Here is a 22,160-nt window from a genome sequence, read left to right as displayed (position 1 = left end):
GTTAACATGAATGATTCATATAAACTCACTCCGAAGCAAGAAGTCCACGCCAGAATACATGTATCTGTAGTTTCATGACGTCTGGTTATATGTCTGTTGAGATATACATTGTAATTGCAAAGCATATTTAAACATGGGTGTATAGCATTTTATTTTGTACCCCCCCCCCCTCCCCTCATATTTTCTGTAGTTTTAGAATATCACTGGGAATAACCAGAATCTTGCCAAGTCCAAAACAGAAAACAAGTCCTTCCCCACAGCATGGTTGATTCACCGATATCAAAACTGGATCCTTTTCCTTAAACTTGTGTAAATAAAGTCTTATTTTTGAAAGACGGTAGTGGATTCAGGTGTGAGGGATTCAGTCTGAGAAGTAATTTTCCCCATTGAGGTTTGTCCACCAGCAAATAATACTAATTTATTTTTGTACTGTGAAAAAATCAATAGATTTATCAAAGAATGGTATATGAATAATAATGGTTTCAACTGAGACTCAATCTTTCATGGTTACGGGATAAGAATTGGTGCAAAGGTCCTTCATGTATGTACATTTTATTCGGTGTCAATATTAGAAAACTCAATTCTCATCTGTAAGAATGTTCCGCTAATATACATTCCTCGACTGAAAACTTACAAATTCATATTTCCAAACCTCGATTACGTAAAATAACATTTTTTTCGCCTGCAAAAACAATGAATGTACAAAATACACTTAAAATAAACTAAATGGCCACAGACTTGTTCATGTAAATAAAAAATGCACCGCGCACAATAATTAAATATAGAAAAGGCTACTTTACAAAAGATTTAAAATCGGACAAGAAATGGAATGTTTCGTCACCAAAAAATCACCATATATTAACTGCATCCATAAGCAAGTTATTTAATATCGGCTACTACGACAGAGAACAATCATTTTTGTTCCCTCGAGACGACCGTTTCATTTTTGGCTTGCTTCCGCGTCGAATAAGGCTTCGGCTTCGTTGCATTTTCAGATCGTCTGCCTCGGTCCCCTCATGAACCACGGGTTCGATAGAATTCGTACTGGATCGCCGAATCATGAACTTGTCAGGGTGCTTGGAACGAGGAGTCTTTAATTGATCAAGAAGCATTTTGAAAATGTCTTTGATGGAGTCATCATCTTTGGCCGAGACTTCCACAAAAGCACTTCCAAGGTTGTCATTGTAAGCCCAGTTCAACGCATCGAACTTTTCCACTTGGCGGTTGTTTTCTAAATCCAGCTTGTTGCCGACAATAACGCACGGTATCGTCTCATATGTGCTCCTCACCTCCTTAATTTGTTCCCATAGTTGTTTTACCTCCTCAAACGTTGAAATGTCCGTTATAGAGTACACTAGAACGAATGCTTGAGCATTAGCAATGGAAAGTCTGCGCATGGCAGGAAACGCGATGTTTCCCGCCGTGTCCAGAAAGTCGACCAATAAATGTGTATCTCTGACGTCATATTCAGCTGGGTAAAGGTCCTCCACTGTTTCTTCGTAGTGGTCAGAATATCCCCCAGTGAGGAACCGCTTGAGAATGGAACTTTTACCTACACTTCCAGCTCCCAGAAAGACAATTCTATTCCTATGTTCTGCGTCCACCATTTTCATTTGTCATTATTCATGGAATTTTGGCAACATACACTATCACAAGAAACGTAAAAGACTGCTCTGAAAGACAAAAAATATATGCATTTTATATTTATAAAATATATTTATTTTTATATAACTACTTACTATTTTTATTTACATACCACGCGAAGTAGCATACACGAATAGACGTCCTCTTTGATGAAAAAGTCAGTTAAAATGTCTCATTGATTGCTAGTCGAATTCACATGTTCCATAGCACCAAGAAAGCCCCGCCCTTTTGCAAAAACGTCTTTTAGTTTGCACTTATCTGCTATCATATTTCGAGCAAGTTTAAACAAACATAAGTAAGGCCATCGATTTGGATGTTCTTGATACAACGCTTGAATGTATTTCCATGGAAATAAGCTGGTGGGGTGCCATTGCGAGACAGGCATGTGTAGGGTTACAGGTGACAACTTTCATCACCGATCGCACAATTTCACAAGTTCTTATCTTCAGCATTCTCAAACACGTGCGCTACATTTTGTCGATTTTTTTTTTCTTTTCAAAATCCTCTTAGAGCTTCTTGCATAAATTCGTGAGTGGAGAGGAATTACAACCAGGAAATAAAAATTCATTGACGTAATGCCGTTCTATAGTTTTAAAAATTGTAATATAGCGAATTATTGCGCTTAGTTTTACATTGCCAATTCCCCTTTGCGACTCTCTCCCCGACTGTTTTTATTTCTTCCCAAGTACTAGCTGTATGACATGTCAAGACATACAGTAAGAAACCAAGAATGAAAACAAAACCAAGAGTAGTAATCTAGGTTTTTTTTTATCGAATCCCTTGAATCTGCTTATGAATTTATGGCGAAATAACGTTCTCTACATGCAATGATTTTATAATTTCTCGGGAGAATTTTAACGTAAAATAATGCAGAGAAAAGTTAAGTTTAAAAATATGAAATACCACGGCAAAGTAAACGCAAATCATATGAACAGCTGTATAGTATTTCATCGTGGCCATTTTTCATTTCTCGTCTTTTAAAGTACAAAATTACTACAGACTGGGACATGGAAATTTGCCTTTTATATATATATATATATATATATAAAACGATAAAATTATTTTATCTATCATATATTTTCTTTTCCACTTACACACAAAAATAAATGTGTACAAGGAAAACAAAAAATATATTCGCACTTTATCATGTAATTATTTAATGTATATGTATTTTCTAGTGTGCGATAAGTACACTATTTTGAAGATACTAACTTCTGGAAGACTGTAACACTGGCACTCTGAAATTAAAATCAAAATACCTGCCGCAGTGCAGGTTAATCTAAGAATATCACATTGCATTTAAACTTATGCAAGACGCCGTAATAAATTTTCTTCGCAATAAAAACAATGTCCCAAAACTTTCTTTCAAGTTCATGTTTTTAATTAAAAAATAAAAAACAGCGCTACATTGATTTTTGCTTAAATTATGGATATTTATCAGAAGTCAAGCGATCGATTTCCGGCTATATTTATTTCGATACCTTTGTTTGATTTTTTTTTATCTTTCATTAGACAATACCCTCCATTAGCTATTCTGAAAATCAACTGCGTCTGATAAGAATATAATCGACCTTTTTATGTCTCAAATGGCCTTGATAAGCCATTAAAATTCATTCAAAGCAAACAGTTTCTTTCCATACACTACATGATACATGAAGATCCAACCAATATTGAAATTACTAATATTGAACGCAATAGCCTTCACGGCAGCTAACTTGCCTTTTTTGCTTTACTTATCGAATTCAAGTCAAATTAAATATCTAATTATTTATTGGCCAATACCAAACTGGTTCTGAAGGCTCTGAAGCCAAAAACGGTGACTGTGTAATTAATTACTGTATCTAATTTTGTAAAGTTTGTATCAAACGAACCTTGTCAGCGAGAGTGACCGATAGATACATGTATTAGTTATGTTTTATAAAAGCTTTATCAGAAAAAAAAACATCATGAAGACAGGATCTATTCATTAAGAAGACCATACATGTATACATTTAGAACAAAAATCTCTGTGAAAACCAGGTTTCTGCAACAATAGAAGGACATATACGGACTTCCTAGGATTTTTTTCTGTGCCCCCCCCCCCCCGCGGCCTTACATTGGCCGCCCCTTTTTCTCTATCACATCGGAAAACTCGCTTATTCCGTTTCTAAATCGAGGGACAAAGACATTCTTTAATCTTGTTGTAGAACTGAATTTAGGCTTCTCTGGGGTATGAGAACTTGAAATAGCAATAATTATCCTACATAACCGAGACATCGAACTTGTTTAATACTGTAATTAATCCAAGAATTCTGATCCCTTGTAGATAATTAATTGAAAACCCCGACGCATATTGGTATAGGTTCTAGAAGTAGAGACGATGTGTTACATTTTGAAAATTAATGCCAATCAGAACAGAATGATAATCCTCAAACAGCCCTTCACAAAACCAAGCAATGTTCCCCGACCCATCCAAGCCGGATGAATATTGTACAAACAGCAACGATTAACCTTCCAGTTAATATAGATTAGATTTCGAAGTAACAGCATGCAGTAGAGTTGCACCTTCTTCTTTGGTAGATATATACGAAAAATTTTCAGATCACTGACTTACAGGGGTTCAGAGACCGTTAAGTACCGGATTAGGAACCAAAAGCCTTTGTAGCAAGAATAGATTTTATTAGTAGCTCTTTTCTTGGAATATCTACCGATTAGGGTTTGTGTCTTGTGGAGTAATTAGAAATGTACAGTCTGTGACCCCAAAAGAGGCATTGGCTGTCCTTGTACATTTGAAATGCAATGGAATGCTGCCAAAGTAGAATCTATTGCCGCTGCAAGGGAATGGTGTACTGCAAATGGACAAGTTTATGTAATTTTGTACATTTTTTTGGAAATTTACTGCTGACTGACAAGTAAAGTGTGTATATTGGGTCTTGTCATGCTATTTAGTAGTTGTATGGAACTACAGAGCAATAAATGGAGAGCAGCCTCAACACTCGCGTGGACAACACAAGAACATCGCGAGTAGAATTAAGGTATTTAATGTATTTTTACCTTGATATCGTTTTGCAACTGGCGAATGAAGCTGAAACCAGCGGAACGCGTCTCCATTCATTCCACGGAATCAAAGACATCAAGCAGAGTGCGATAGACTGACTGACTGACTATTCGTCTGAGTGCCCTGATTTTTCAAACTCTGTTAGGAGGTAAATCATACACCAGATGCGCATTTCGACAAATATATCTCTTCAGTAACTTTACTGAACCTCCTGTGGCCATCACATTCACTTCAGAAAAAGCCAAATTTTTGGCAACTTAAGTGTTATTCCGATTTAAAGGATTAGGGTAAACTACCAGTATAAAGCTTAGATACAGCATATCTTAGCCAATCTCGCACATTGTAAGAAATAAAAGTAAAACACAAGTAAGAGCTCAAGCCAGTTTTTAGTACTAGTATGTACATTTAAGGGAGTATTTCTTTTCAGAGTTTAGTGAGACATAAGTGAATAAAAAAGATTCCAAAAAAAGAAAAGGCAGTGACCTGCTTTTACCCTTTAAGAAATGTTGTAGACTGAAAGACAGATCTACAATCACAGACCAAAAACAACTTATCCTCCTATACGCGGAGGGCATTATAAGCTTCCTTTCTGTCTCTCAGTTTGTCCTACTTGGTCTTCCAAATTGCTTGTAGAGATTTGGTAAATTTTTGGTTTGTGAGTCTACAAATCAAGGTTTCATTTCACCTCTATGATTTTGTTTAAAGAATTGCAGTCCATTGACTTAGAGCCTTAACCAAACTACACCCGCCGGTAGGGGACTGATGTTGCTTACACAACATATCCAGAATATTTGGGGTTTTTTTGCAAGTATTAAATATGATACGGTGCATATACTTACTAGTATATTTCTAAGACGAAAAAAAATATTCTCTTAGCTGTATCGATTTAAACATTGCAAAATTTAAAATCTCGGATCTTATGGAAAACGGAGAAAATGACACCATTTGTAGTTTGACAAACGCGAGATCTCTTTGCATGAAAACAACACAATAGCATGAGCAGACAACTGTTCACAGATATTAAATTCGGTCACAATAGAAATAAAAACAGGTTTCACGCGAATCAGGTTTCACCTGTTTGTTTTAATGGTGTCACGTATGGCCATTCGGTGTCTTCCTTAATGGATATTCATGTATTAGGGTTTTACTAATTGATATGGATTTTCCTTTGGAAAAAGGTCTCAACTGTTTCGGTACTTCCATTATTATAAAACTTAAAATACAATCTTAAAAAATATTCTTCATGATGCACCATATACTTTAATCTTTGTTGGTGACTTTGAATTTTTTTAATATGGAATCTTATTTTTCAAACCAAATGCGTTTTGTTTCACATTTATAAAACTATTTACACATCAATTAATTTCCTACTTCTGTCGTCAAATATACCATGTATAAAACTATTTACATATTAATTTTTTTTCTATTTCTGTCGTCAGATATAAAAGTAAACGATCTAATTTTTCGAATAATGTTAAAAGTACATGCACAAAAACTGAAGATGGAAACGCTTTAAACTAAGAAACGATTCCCATGTGCCCTGCCATTAATGGACATTTAACGTACAGAAAGCATGCAATGTAAAATGTCATCACTTCCTGTATCGAAAAAGGTGTTCGAATAGCTCGGAAATTCGTTAACCAAACGCGTACAAAAACATTCATTAAGCAAAGTCAAGGATTTCTTGTCTTCAAAGAAGCGTGTCTAAAATAAATAGTTGGTCGGTCATTAAAAAAATATTCTTTTAATCATTTTTAAAGCAGTCAAAACAAAGCTGTTATGTCCAAGGACAAGTTATAGGAACGCCTATATGGAATTCCATGTAATTGAAATCATTAACTGCAAATGCAATCAGTTCTTTGATGAAGTGGGAGATGACATTTCTTACCCTCTTTATCGACCATTCACTCAGATACACGCGAAGTTGCCGACCCGCCGCTGGCTCGATCATCTTAACAAAAATTCCGACGTCTGACCATATTCTCGTGCGTTAAAAAAGGAGGCACTTTGTGTTAATTATCATAATTGAATTCCACTGGGTAATCACACTTTTGTCAGTTTATTCGTTTCAGGATTGGTTTTAAAAACATGAAAATCGAAAAGCTACCATCTATCATTTTATATACATTGTACATTATATTCTAATTAAAACTCAGAAAACACGGGTTTCGCATGACACATAGACATGATGCAGCACTATTGCAATCCGAGAATGCTTTCAATATTGCATTTTAGATACAGGTTCTCCATTGCATTATTGACTGCGACTAAGCCTATTTCATCCTTGACAATCATAAATGCGAATTAATAGGATTGAACTGTAAACTTTTTGAATCATTTCTTTTTAAGTCAAAGCCACTCAACTGTGTACTTGGCAAAGCAGACCATATAAGTGACTAGGTTTAAACAACTAACGATTCGTGATCGTTGGAACGGGGAAGGGTGAGATGGGGTTTTTTCCCCGGAAAACAGAATCCTCTCCCTTCCCCGAAATTTGAGAAAGTATCCTCGAAATCTGCACTGTTACAGGTTAACTATTATCCCGAAATAAACCGATAAATTTCTACCAAGAAATTAACCATTTACCATGTTTAAAACAAATGTTCAAACAATAATTCCAGCTCAGATACTTTCACCTAGGTATTTGCAGGTATAGAAGATAAGGTTCAATTAAGTACGTTTTTTCTGATAGAAGTGGATAGAAAGTGAAACTAATAATTCATCCATAATCCATCACCATGAACAACCCAAAATTCAGATCAGTGAATGCAGGCCTTGAGGAGGGGGCATCTGTTGGTCGTAATTTTCGGGGGGGGGGGGGGGGGGTTAACATCAAGCTCTTAACTCTGTTTAACATGAAGTCATACGGAGCACAAAAACTGTCTGTAAATAAACCAAAAGCAAGTATTTAAAAAAAGTTTAATTTCTGCAGATACAGTTTTATATCGTGCAGATTAAACGATAACAATTTCGAATAACGATTAAAATATATGCGCGACAATGTAATATAGAATACGGGCTTAGCAAGTAACGGGAACGGGCCAAAAGCGATTTTTATGGTTTATAATACAGAAACAACAAAATATAGATTAGAAAAATAATGATAGATAATATTTAAATGGCATGATTTTTAGTCCTGACATTTTGCTAAACCGGAGCAAATGCATGTAATTAGTCAATTTATATTCTTGCATTAGTGGAGAATATGTGCGCAGGAAAGGCACTAGGAACAAAATAAAAAAGGAAAATAAAACTAGGCGTTATTGCGTTTCATTGAAGATGGGGCTAAATGGGGTAAGTCGTTTTATCGGAAATACGGTTGTATTATATTGATCCGTGAAGTAGAAGACGGAAATTTTCCTACAGTGAAGTCTCCTATGACAGATGTAAGGATGTACAGATAGGCTTGCGAAATGTTACATTTGCAGGCAAGGCAAGCAACTGAACCTGCAGATACGCAGAGTATTATCTTAGAATTCTAAAGAATTCCTTTCCGAAAATCGAAGAAGGATCCATCTATACAATATACCGCCTACTGGGGCTTGTACTTGGTTTTCAAAGGTTTTAAGGATTACGAATCCAAATTTTCTGAGTAAATGGTCCTACAGTTAAAAACTTACGTAACGTTATAGATGTTGGTCTAACGTACACGCGTCCTTTTAGGGCTATATACCTGTTATTTATCACAATGTATTGATTACTACAGTAGCCGGCATTTCTAACAGCTGTCCGTAAACTAAGATCGGAGATCTAACGCCAAATGACTGATAATGGACTTCATTATACACCCTATTTACCACAACCAACTCCCTACAAAAGGCAATCCTAACAATTATAAAAAGACTAGAAAGTATTACTTGCAATCCTAAAGAAAAAGTATTCACTACTTTAAAAAAATTGATTAAACGTTGCAGTAAAGATTTTATTTGCTTCCAGAATGACTGGTTGCTTCCAAAATGACTGGTTAAATTTTATTGATGCCATCAAAATCAAAATTGTGATGGAATTAACATTTGGTTGATTACACTTTTTGATGCTCTAAAATCGCGAAAGAAATATCATGGTGCTAAAAATATGATATACGGTAGAACGGTAAAATAAAGACAATTTTTTTTAAAGTTACTTCCTTCTTATACCCAGGTTCTGTGGTGCTAAACGAATGAGAGCAATGGGCTCCCCCTGGATGGGACACCAGTCCGTTGCAGGTTAACAACTCCCAGAAAAAGCTGGTATTCGGGTAGACTGACACTGCGCCTGCGTAAGGACATAACATCAAGTTTTGAGCCAGCGGCCTTTCGGTAATTGGCCAAACACCCATGACAAGTGAGCCACGTGTTCCATGTGATAAATGCTAGTGTTAATGAATTTCTTATTGCTTCCAACATGACTAGTCGAATTAAATTAAATGCAGGATTAAAAAGAAAGCACAGAATATGTGATAACATTCATATTTGGAGACATATACACGTATACTTTATAATTCTATGAATAAAGATGGGTTACTCTAGAATCATGAAAGGAAAATAGAGGATTGAGAACCTTCGATAAGAAGTGGTCGATGTGTTCAATAGAGGGTTAGGGGTTCTAAATGAAAAAGAACTATCATTTGCCAGTTATATGTATGCAAAACTTACTGAGAAATCTTTCCCGGTTAAAGTAATCAATCTTGGGCTCTTTAAAATCAATTCAATTGTCACTTGAACGAGGATGTTACAAAATCCAGTTCTGTAGAAACACTGGTGCCATTTTTAATTTAAGTCTAGTTTTGGTAAGTTAATTTCCTCTGTCATGAATCTTTATAGGAGAAAAACATGTCGAGTGCCTTTGAGAAGATGTTCTTAGTTATGCTTCTACATCTAATAGATATGCATAAGCATTATTGGCTTGTTCACAGCAGGGCATTGTTATGATTTATGGCATACAAACAAAAGAGGAAGTTTTTTTTCGTGAAAAACTTTGAATATGTGCGATGTTGCCTAACGTTCACATTAAGAGACAAAAGCAATCACTCATATGACACCGTTGTTACAAACAGCCATTTAATTCCTCTCACTCTATACTAGCAGTCTCTGTAGTCTCGATCTATCCGTGATTATCTTTATATTCTATATTTCATGTACTTTTATTGACTTTATATCATAGATAATTGTTATTTTTGAAAAGACAGAGCGGAATGCTTCAGTATTTCTTGCCATTCTTAGAAATGCCATCACTGGCGTCGTATCACCACAAGAGACTTGTTTATCAGTATGTGATAATTTAATTGGTAAGTTTTACGAGTATTCATTAACAACTTAACAAAATAGTTAAAAACTTTCTAATGAATCGTAGGTAAGCGTGGAGAATTTTTCTAACGTTGGCAAATTAAACTTCCTTAAAAGATGACGTGTTTAAAAAAATCTCATCCAAAATGATTTTTGTAATTTGCCAAAAGACAATATGCACATGTTTTAGAGGTCTGCAAACTTAACAACGATTAAAGTGTCTTCTTAAAAAATAATAACCCATTTTTGCTTTACAGAATTATAAAAAGACTGTCTTAAAAACTTTTTTCTCATCTAATATAAAAGGATGCAATGATACAATATTATATATAAAAAAAAGATTAGTGGATTTAAAAATTTGCCTAAGGGCATGAAAAAATATGTGCAGTCAACAAAGAATCAATATAATTTTTTTATATTGAATACTTAATTATTAACTGTTTGAATAAATCTCTTACCTGTGACAGCGCCCCCTAACATCCACCTGCTCTCTAAAGCTCTCTACAACTGACTCCGCGCGCCACACCACCAAACTGATGTAGAAGAAACTTGCCGATAGGTGTCAGCAGTTTCAACGGCGGAATGCACAACAAAGAGGCGCAAGCATTGATTATCGCTTCATGGAGATATCCATTTAATTTATTCCCTATATGTATTTGTTAAATGAGATTATCAGCATGCTGCAATTAAAATTCGATGAAAAAAAAGCCCATCGCCGTCATCTACTAGTATTTGTGTACACTAGAATTGTTACAAATTTTCTCCAAATAGAAAAGTTAATAAAAAAAAATATATAAACCATTAGTGAAATAACTATTTCAAAAGTTACGTATTTTCAGCAAAATTGGCGTCTTAGATATTAAAATGATTTTATAAATTTTTTGACAGACTGTGATAAGAATGCCCTTATAAAACCTATTAGCATCAGCGTGTATATTTATACCACAAATAATAATTTAAATAATAATAATTTAAGACTTTAATTACAACTCTAGTGTAGGACACACAGATCGCTAACGCAAGACTGATCCTATACAGATTGTTTGTGTAGGAATGACCCTAGAGATCGTTAATGTAGGATTGAGCATCGAAATCGCCAAAGAAGGACTGAATCTTTAGATCGCTAGTGTAGGATTAAACCTACAGCTCGTTAATGTAGGACCGAACCTACAGATATCTGGTACAGGACCAATGAGGGACTGAAAATACAGATCGTTAATACAGACCTTTAATGTAGGACTGAACCTACAGATCGCTAATGTAGGATTTAAACTACAGATCGCTAGTGTAGGACTAAACCTACAGCTCGCTAATGTAGGACCTAACCTACAGATATCTGGTACAGGACCAATGAGGGACTGAACATATAGATCGCTAGTGTAGGACCTAACCTACAGATATCTGGTACAGGACCAATGAGGGACTGAACATACAGATCGCTAATGTAGGACCTAACCTACAGCTCGTTAATGTAGGACCTAACCTACAGATATCTGGTACAGGACCAATGAGGGACTGAACATACAGATCGTTAATACAGATCTTTAATGTAGGACTGAACGTACAGATCGCTAATGTAGGACTAAACCTACAGCTCGCTAATGTAGGACCTAACCTACAGATATCTGGTACAGGACCAATGAGGGACTGAACATACAGATCGCTAGTGTAGGACTAAACCTACAGCTCGCTAATGTAGGACCTAACCTACAGATATCTGGTACAGGACCAATGAGGGACTGAACATACAGATCGTTAATACAGATCGTTAATGTAGGACTGAACCTACAGATCGCTAGTGTAGGACTGAACCTACAGATCGCTAATGTAGGACCGTACCTAAAGATATCTGGTACAGGACCAATGAGGGACTGAACATACAGATCGTTAATACAGACCGTTAATGTAGGACTGAACCTAGAGACCGCTAGTGTAGGACTTAATATACAAATCGCTGTTGTAGGATTGGACCTACAGACTATTAATGTAGGACTGAACCTGCAGATCGCTAGTGTAGGACTGAACCTAGAGATTGGCAAAGTAGGACTGAACCCACAGATAGTCAATATGTAGTAGATGTATATTTTAATAAGTAATTTAATAAATGATAAATAAATATAATAAATTCAAAATAGTTAAATAAATAAAATCTAAAGTCTTTCTATTACTAACAGCATCAGCAGCAAGATGTTGAAGAAGAAATTCCTAGAGAACGAGAGCAGCAAGAGAATGCTGAAGAAGAAATTCCGCATAAGCAGCATCAGCAACAAGATGCAGAAGTGGATCATGTGGATGTAGATGATGGCATGAGGTCAGAGGAGGATAGACAGATAACAAGAAGTACAAGGGAAAGGAGAAAACCTGCCTGGATGAACAACCAGAAATATGTATTTACCCAACAACATTCACTGGAATGAATGAAGAAATGTGAATTTCTACATGACTTGAAGAAGTCCCAGGAAATGAGGAAATATGAAGATGAAATTGTTCGCACAATGCTTGATATTTTAAAGAACAATTAATTTGATTTTATTTGTATATATTTCAGATGCAGTGAGAAGTGAGTGCAGTGTTTCGTACGTATATATATTGCTGCATAATACCAGGTAATGTCCCATTAGGGAAATGACGGGGACGTCATTTTCTAAAGGGGGGGGGAGTCTGTAGTAGATGTATATTTTAATAAGTAATATAATAAATGATAAATCAATATAATAAATTTAAAATAGTTAAATAAATAAAATCTAAAGTCTTTCTATTACTAATAAAGTATTAAGTTATACCACCCATCCCTTTAGATCCACCTACACATTTCATACCTACACTCATTCATTGGTTGTACACTTGCATTCCATTGGTCAAGAGGTTTTACATTGTCCTGAGTGAATATTACTCAGATTTAAAATTTCATAGTCATATAGACATGTAGAAGTTTTTCTGGTGAATTACTAAATTTATTGAAATCTACAGTATTGTAATTATTATATTTCCTGACATTAAATTCCTGGACAGAGACAGAAATTGTATCATCATATCTGAAAGACCCATACAGTTTGTCAGATGGACTTGGTTCCATAAACCAAGCCAGTTATGTTGTGATATAATGAATAGATACTTTTAAAAGACTAAATGTTCTTCTACTTATTCATGCCGGGATTTCCCGTTACAAATATAGGACTGAACCAACAGATTGCAAATGCAGAACTGAACGAACAAATTGCTAAGGCTGTAGGACTGAACCAACAGTCGTTTATGTAGGACTGAATCTACAGAAAGCTGATGAAGGACTGAACCTACCAATGCAGGACTGAAAACAACAATTTACTAACGTAGGACTGACCCTACAGAAAGCTGATGCAGGACCAATGCTGGTCTAAACCTACATAGATTGCTAATGTAGGATTGAATTTCCAGATCGCCGATGTAGGACTGAACCTACAGCAGCAGATTGCTAGTGTAGGAAGATCGCTAGTATGAAAATAAACCTACAGATCTCTATTGTAGAACTGAACTTACAGATCTCTATTGTAGAACTGAACCAAGAGACCACGAGTGTAGGACTGAACCTACAAACTGTTAAAGATATGATTGATTTGATCGTATGTTGTTTTATGTCCCATTCCAGATTTTTTTACTCATAAAGAGATGTCACTATATACATGTGTAAAGCTTCATATTTAGACCTTAAATCGGCATTCAGGGCCATTGAGCAGTGAGGGATTTTTATCGTGCCAAAGACTACCGTGATCCCAGGGCCTCGTTTTATTAAGGCCTCATCCGCAAGACCCGCAACTTTCACTTTAAAGTGTCCATCGCTTGGCGAAGGAACAGTTGCTTCCTAATTTTTATCGACTTAGGTCTGTCGCTGCTGCGGCTTGAGCCCACTAACTTCCGATCACGGAGCGAGCGCTCTACCGACTCAACTACAGTGATGAAGAGAGCTGATGTAAAACTAATGAAGGACTGAACCTACAGATCGCTAGTGTAGACTGAACCTAAAGATCGCTATTGTAGGACTGAACCTAAAGATCGCTATTGTAGGACTGAACCTAAAGATCGCTATTTTAGGACTGAACCTACAGATCGCTATTGTAGGACTGAACCTACAGATCGCTAGTGAGGACTGAACCTACAGATCGCCAATATATTGATGAAAAAACACACAGATCTCTAGTGTAGAACTGAATTTAACATACAGATCGCCAGTGTAGGACTGAACATACAGATCGCTAGTGAAGGACTGAACCTACAGATCGCTAATGTAGGACCGAACCTACAGATATCTGGTACAGGACCAATGAGGGACTGAACATACAGATCGTTAATACAGATCGTTAATGTAGGACTGAACCTACAGATCGCTAGTGTAGGACTGAACATACAGATCGCTAGTGTAGGACTGAAGCTACAGATCGCTAATGTAGGACTGAACCTACAGATATCTGGTACAGGACCAATGAGGGACTGAAAATACAGATCGTTAATACAGACCTTTAATGTAGGACTGAACCTACAGATCGCTAATGTAGGACTAAAACTACAGATCGCTAGTGTAGGGCTAAACCTACAGATCGCTAGTGTAGGACTGAACCTACAGATCGCAAATGCAGGATTGAACCTACAGATCATCAGTGTTGAACTGAACTACAAATCGATAGTGTAGTACTAAATCTACAGATCGCTACTGTAAAACTGAATCTACAGATCGTTATTGTACGAATAAACTTAAAAATGACTTTTATAGGAATGAACGTACAGATCGCATAGAAATCTACCTTCAAGCAGATCATTGGCGTAAAACTGAACCTACAGAACACTAGTGTAAGACTAAAATAACCGATCGCTAGTGTAGGACTAAACCTAATGATTGCTATAGTGTAGGACTAAATCAACAAAATGAATTTACATACCGCGAACTAAATGACTGAGCCTACAGATCGCTAATTTAGGACTGACCCTGCAGACTGCTAGTGTAGGAATTAACCAATAAATCATTATGACAGAACTCCTCTTCATATTGCAAAAGCCATTAGTTAAAAAGATTAAAAATAACATCATCCCTATGCAAAAAATGTTGTCAATATTTCTATATAGGCAGGTTTTTTGTCCCAAATCTTTCGAAGGTGCGTTTTAATGACGCAGTGCTTTTCTAAAAAAGAAAAAAAAATCATGATGTTAATGGGGTAACGAAAACCGCTTTCTACAAATCTAGGAGACAATTTGTGTAAGCTTTCCCCAAATGCTTAAAGAGGTTTGGATCTATCAAAAGGAGGAAGTTAATATTTACTTATCCCAAGAAACATGATGTTTTCCTCATGCATGGATGGAGGAAGTTAAACTAATGAGGCTTATCGATTTTATAAATGACACAGACTGCTTGTCAGTTAATATAATTCAAGATGCCATATTTACAACCAAAATAAAACGCATAAAGGTATAACCTCTATTGCGCAGGACAAAACTCTGCAAAGATCAAGGCACTTTTCTTGTCTGTGGCATACATAGAATGAGTGAACACATTTTAGTGAAAGCAACACGATATGGACCAGATAATTGCGACAGATGCGTCACACAATGTGTTACTAACATCCTAATATGTGTATTAATAATAGTGATACAATCAAATATTCCCAAAACAACAGTATCTGACAGATTTTAATCAGAAAACTTTTATGTGCCAAATATCGATTCACCAATGATACGTCTAAGCCTACTTGCTGGTGCCCAGAGCATGCATATTATTACGCCAAAGTACGCCTAGTGAAAGAGTACAAAAGTAAAAAAAAAAAAAATAAAAGAATCCATTGTCAGGAACGACAGCATTCCACTGTTTCTTGGTCGACGTCATTTTTCCCTTTTAATAGAAAAGAATTAGTCAAAAAGTGCGAATTTAAAATTTGAATAAAACTTGACTTGCCATTGCATGTGTTACATTAAAGTTTTAGAATTCATAGAATTTAAAACTAAAATTTAACATGATCACTCATCTTAAAAATTTGGCCCATACTGCTTTATGCAGCACCAGGAGCATCATGAATCATATGCCTCCCTGGAAGGTCACATGTTTAATTAGTGTAGGATTTATACTCCCAATTAATGCAGTATTCTAAGTAAAATATCCACCCTTAGAGTTACGTCATCCGTGTATTTTAAGACAAATTGACTTGTTCTAGCAGATCTAACGCGGTCTGAACCATCTAGTAGATATAGGTCAAATGCAGCATCTAAAGACGTAGGTAAACACACACACACCCCCAACCCCAACCCCCCCCCCCCCCAAAAAAAAAAGAAAAGAAAAGAAACGGTTATTTAGAAACAATGCGCAATATGGTTTTGGTATGAATCAATAGCTTTTTGAACAGAACTACCCGATTCAAGTCATAAAATAACATATACTTAGATAGATTTTCTGCAAAATACATACTAGTATATGATATTTTACAGCGCAAATTAAAGAAATTTTACGCGTGCAAAGCATTACATTTTTAAGCAGAAACGCGCATTTGTTGGGGGGGGGGGGGGGGTTTAAAAAATGAATATCAATTGAGCAATCCGTGCCGTTTATGAAGTTCCGGGACTACTTTGATAATTACAATATGTATTTATATACCCTTATTGGCATTATCTTTGCATCTTTAATCAACAGTGGAACTGTTAGATAATCAAAAATGCTCTATAGCATATCTACAGGACCAAATTAATCAAATATACAAAAAGAAATTGTTTGACTAACCTCTGAAAATATGAGAAGAAGCGGTGCATTACAAGAAAGTGTGACGGGTGGACAGACGAACGGAAATAAACAGACTTCCGAACTTCGTATATAAATAATAACAAAACAGAAAACTTCCACTGGCCACTGTTCTGCAAATTCATATATGGCAAATGATAACGTGTTATAACCAAAAAATAATTTGATTTGCATGTTTTATTGAAATCAGGAAGAACGTTTTCTTTTCTAACCTTCAGTGTTCCGCGGTGGGGAGGAGAAACGAGATGTCAAATGACCCCCAATAATTAGGATAAAAGACGGGGAAAAGTACACGTGATCATTTGTAGATTTCATCTCGTGGACTCAGGAGAAAATAATTAAGGTATCGAGTGGACCTCTAAATGAAGACGGATTAAGCAACCACATACTTGAAAGAGAGCTATATCTACATAACAATTAATTCAAGCAAGTCCTTAGACGTGTATGCTGTTCCGACAATGGTTCGATTATATCGAACAAACAAGGGTTCCTCAATATAATTCCATCTTTACCAAGACGGACGGGGAACGTGGTCACTGTTTTGGAATTTCATGTTTTCATTACAAAAATATCGAATGGAAAATAAATATTATTATTAATAGAGTGATAAGCACAGCATCCCAGTAAGATTGCCTGATTTTTTTTCTTGTTGGTCAGATGTGAACAGCTGTATTAATAGAGTGATAAGCACAGCATCCCAGTAAGATTGCCTGATTTTTTTTCTTGTTGGTCAGATGTGAACAGCTGTATTAATAGAGTGATAAGCACAGCATCCCAGTAAGATTGCCTGATTTTTTTTCTTGTTGGTCAGATGTGAACAGCTGTATTAATAGAGTGATAAGCACAGCATCCCAGTAAGATTGCCTGATTTTTTTTCTTGTTGGTCAGATGTGAACAGCTATATTAATAGAGTGATAAGCACAGCATCCCAGTAAGATTGTCTGATTTTTTTTCTTGTTGGTCAGATGTGAACAGCTATATTAATAGAGTGATAAGCACAGCATCCCAGTAAGATTGCCTGATTTTTTTTCTTGTTGGTCAGATGTGAACAGCTATATTAATAGAGTGATAAGCACAGCATCCCAGTAAGATTGCCTGATTTTTTTTCTTGTTGGTCAGATGTGAACAGCTGTATTAATAGAGTGATAAGCACAGCATCCCAGTAAGATTGCCTGATTTTTTTTCTTGTTGGTCAGATGTGAACAGCTATATTAATAGAGTGATAAGCACAGCATCCCAGTAAGATTGCCTGATTTTTTTTCTTGTTGGTCAGATGTGAACAGCTGTATTAATAGAGTGATAAGCACAGCATCCCAGTAAGATTGCCTGATTTTTTTTCTTGTTGGTCAGATGTGAACAGCGATAAGCACAGCATCCCAGTAAGATTGCCTGATTTTTTTTTCTTGTTGGTCAGATGTGAACAGCTGTATTAATAGAGTGATAAGCACAGCATCCCAGTAAGATTGCCTGATTTTTTTCTTGTTGGTCAGATGTGAACAGCTGTATTAATAGAGCGATAAGCACAGCATCCCAGTAAGATTGCCTGATTTTTTTTCTTGTTGGTCAGATGTGAACAGCTGTACTTGCAAGGAGTCTCTAATACCTTTTTAAGAAACCGAAATGGAAACGAATGTAAACGAAAACAATTTACATCCCAAAGGATGGAGTAAGATGGGGGTGGGGTTGGGTGTAGCGATGATAATGAAGAGTGATCAACCTCATAATCCAAAAATAAAAACAAAAAACAAAGGCAATAAAACGTAATAATAATAAAAAGAGAGAAAGAAACAAAACAACAACAAATTGAGACCAGGCAGGACAAACACAAACCCCTGGAAATACCAGAGGTGAGATCAGGTGCCATGAAAGAATAAGTACCTCTTTATCGATGTAGAAACCTAAGAATGACTCTGAAACCCCTTCCTAAGAACCCCCTCATAAGTTGATAGAAAGAGGCATTATACGAGACATTCCATTAAAATGTAGTTCATTGCCTCATAAATGTCATTCACAGCAAAAATATTAATTGTAAACCAAGAGTTCCCACGATAACAGATCTAATGGTTGTGAAATTGTCATAAAATAAATGTATAAATGCAAGATGAGAAATCTTTACTATTGGTCATATTAACTTTTGACATTCTCAATTTCTCTCCAAAAACCACTGTGCAAATTTTAGTAAAACTTGGCACAAGGCAGTCATGGATGGAGGAGTGGGAGGCTAAATCCCATTTTAATAGGAATTAATTAAAAATGAAGAAAAACATGATGAGTCATTAAAATTCTACAAGAACTAGATGTGTCGTTATCGCCACGAATGCCCCCCGCAAGCAGGCAAAATTTCAAATGCAATATTTAGTTTTAAATTTGTATTTGAACTTGACCTGTATTTTCTGGTAAAATACCTGCATATGCAATTTCAACCTTTTACATACATCCCTACGAAAGTTAGAGAACAGAAACTGAAAATTTCTCATTTTTCTTAAGTTTAAGAGGGATAGCCGCCCGCGTAGCGCAGTGGTTAGAGCGTCTGCTCTAGAGTCGCGGAGTAAGGAGTTGATCCCTACGTCGCAGGTTCGAATCCCACTGCGGGACGCGGAGACCGGTCCCTCGGATGAGACCGTATAAATCGAGGTTCCGTGTCGCAGTAGGTGCTGGCACGAAAAAGATCCCTCACTGCTCAATGGCCCTAAGTGCCGAGTATAGGTCAAAATTTGTAGCCCTCCACCGGCAAGTGGTGGCGTCTCCATATTAGTGAAAAATTCTCGAGAGGGACGTTAAACAACAAACAAAAAAAATCAAGAGGGATAACTGTCAAAAATCATCGGACCACGACCAAATTCAAATTTGACCTCTATTTTCTGGTAAAATATATGCACATGCAATTTCAACCTTACACATACATCACTACAAAATTAGAGAGCGGAAACTAAAAATTTCTTATTTTTTTTTCCAAGTTCAAGAGGGATAACTCTGTCAAAAATCATCGAACCATGACCAAATTCGAACTTGACCTGCATTTTCTAGTAAAATACCTGCATATGCAATTTCAACCTTATACATTCATCTCTACAAAAAGTTAGAGTGGAAACTGAAATTTTTTTTTCTAAGTTGAAGAGGGATAACTCTTTCAAAAATCATCAGACCATGACCAAATTCGACCTTGACCTGCATTTTCTAGTAAAATACCTGCATATGCAATTTCAACCTTATACATACATCTCTACAAAAGTTAGAGTGGAAATTGAAATTTTTTTTCTAAGTTGAAGAGGGATAACTCTGTCAAAAATCATCAGACCATGACCAAATTCGACCTTGACCTGTATTTTCTGGTAATATACCTGCATATGTAATTTCAACCTTATACATACATCCCTACAAAAGTTACAGAGCGGAAACTGAAAATTTCTTATTTTTTCCAAAGTTCAAGAGGGATATCTCTGTCAAAAATCATCAAACCATGACCAAATTCTAACTTGACCTGTATTTTCTAGAAAAATACCTGCACATGCAATTTTAACCTTATACATACATCCCTACAAAAGTTACAGAGCGGAAAATGAAAATTTCTTATTTTTTCGATTCCTGAGTTCAAGAGGGATAATTCTGTCAAAAACATTGGACCATGACCAAATTCGAACTTGACCTGCAGATTCCAAAGACGTATCCATATGTCAAATTGGAGTTGAAAGTGTGCAACCGTTGCAGAGATAATGAACGGAAAGTGAAAGATGACGGAACAGGGTATCACTATACACATCCCGGCCGTTTTATTTCTGCCAAAGATTTCTTTCCGAGTGAAAGTTCAAGTTAGTGCAAATTATCTTTCTAAGCCTTGGAATTAAGTATAAAATGGTAAAATAGGACGGGTCCTTCAAAAATCTCCTGAACTAGAAAGACCAAACTACGTGAAATCTTCCTAACGGAGTGAAAAGTAAGTTAGTGCAAATTATGGTCCGAAGGAGATGCTTATGCTCTTAGGCACTGTGTGTTCCAGGGTTCCATGTTCTTACCCTGTTCTTAGTTTGTACTGTTTTGATCATTGAACATCTTTTTCATGATGCCACACTAGGTATGTATCTGAAAAATCCTTAATGTCAAAAAGACGATCATTATTGGCCGTATTTTAAAACTATCCAAGCGTTCAAGTTAACCGTGAACTTAAACAAAAAAAAAGTTTTGGCCCCTCTCAAAGTTCAATCCATCTAGTGCATAAATCTAGGCCTCAATGTACTATGGAGCTCAAAAAAGGAGGGGAGTCTCGTTTTACACATGTATATTTATAAGAAAACTTTTTGATAATATTCTTTCTAAAGAACATCAATTTCACAATTAAATTAAAGTTTTAAAATGTTAGTATACATTTGAATGTACTGTTGATTCAAATACATGTAGTGGTCCCTTGGGCTCTAGGGTGGTTCCACAATAACAGGGGTTCAAAGTAATGTATGCAGGACCGTCAGGGCTACAATTAGTATTGTTATACCTTTAAAAATTGTTTGCTATATAAATCTATACTAAGAAAAGTCTAACATTTCCAATGTTTTACTGAGCGGTAAAAAAAAAAATCGATGTTAGACCGCAGAGGGAGATATTGGACCTGTGGATAAGATATTGGACCTGCCGATGAGATATTGGACCTGCCGATGAGATACTGTACCGCTGACGTAACACTGTGGTTGGGATCGGTTATATCTTATTTGCATTCGTTTGAGTTCGATAGCGTATAAACCACAGAGCGGGTAAACGAAATCTAACATCATGGAAGCCAGCAATTTATGTCAAAATAAAAAGTAAAAGGTATAACAAAACACTTATTGACTGCGTTCTCGGGCAATGTGCGTTTTGTCGACTTCTCAAACCAAACTGTTTGCCTTTGGCCTAACGGCCTCAGAAAAACAGTATAGTTCTTGGGACCGAAAAAACGCATGTTGCCCTCAAACCCAGTCAATAAATGCATAAAATTGCCCCCAAGTCCAATAAAGTGTTAAATTTCAAATCAAAACTCTACGTTGATGGGCATAATAATGTGTTATAAATATTATTTATATATATTATAAAAAGAAATTGACTCAGGTGATAGTGTGGTCAAGGGCGTCGCAGTCCTTTACCAGCCATTGTAAAACTGACCGCCGTCACCTGAAAATGTCGAAAAGTAAGCACATGCACAAGCAACGGGAAATTTTTTCAAATCAGAATATAAGTACATGTAGCTCTACGCATTGAATAGCAATATTAACAAAAAGATTTTTAAAAAAAAAATAACGACATCCTTTTTTGAAAAGCTTGTTCATTAAGCATTGACAAGCAAATTGAGGATCAGAGGCACTTTACAATATGCTATTTAGCACTTTTAATCTATTGAGAGCTGTAATCATATATCAAAACCCGAAGCCCTGAAATCAGATAAATTACTTGTCATTAAAAGAAGAATGTAATAGATTTTAAATCACATATAAATCAA

At 36.0% G+C, this 22,160-nt stretch overlaps 1 protein-coding gene across 1 annotated transcript; it reads right to left on the bottom strand.

Annotated features, from left to right (window-relative positions):
* Window positions 1–533: 533 nt before the first annotated feature.
* LOC133190769 (ras-related protein Rap-2a-like) lies at window positions 534–10,483 on the bottom strand. Its single transcript, XM_061326459.1, has 2 exons — window positions 10,404–10,483; window positions 534–1,673 (listed from the first exon to the last, which is right to left on the bottom strand). The coding sequence occupies exon 2, from the start codon at window positions 1,611–1,613 to the stop codon at window positions 897–899; it is 717 nt and encodes a 238-aa protein (XP_061182443.1). The 5' UTR covers window positions 1,614–1,673; window positions 10,404–10,483; the 3' UTR covers window positions 534–896.
* Between the last annotated feature and the right edge of the window lie 11,677 nt (window positions 10,484–22,160).

The sequence above is a fragment of the Saccostrea echinata genome, unplaced genomic scaffold, assembly GCF_033153115.1.
Source record: "Saccostrea echinata isolate AGI-Se365-2 ecotype Australia unplaced genomic scaffold, CSIRO_AGI_Sech_v1 ptg000022l, whole genome shotgun sequence".
Lineage (NCBI taxonomy): Eukaryota > Metazoa > Mollusca > Bivalvia > Ostreida > Ostreidae > Saccostrea > Saccostrea echinata.
The sequence above is the reverse complement of the archived record's forward strand: the minus strand, read 5'-3'. Positions and strand labels throughout refer to the sequence as shown.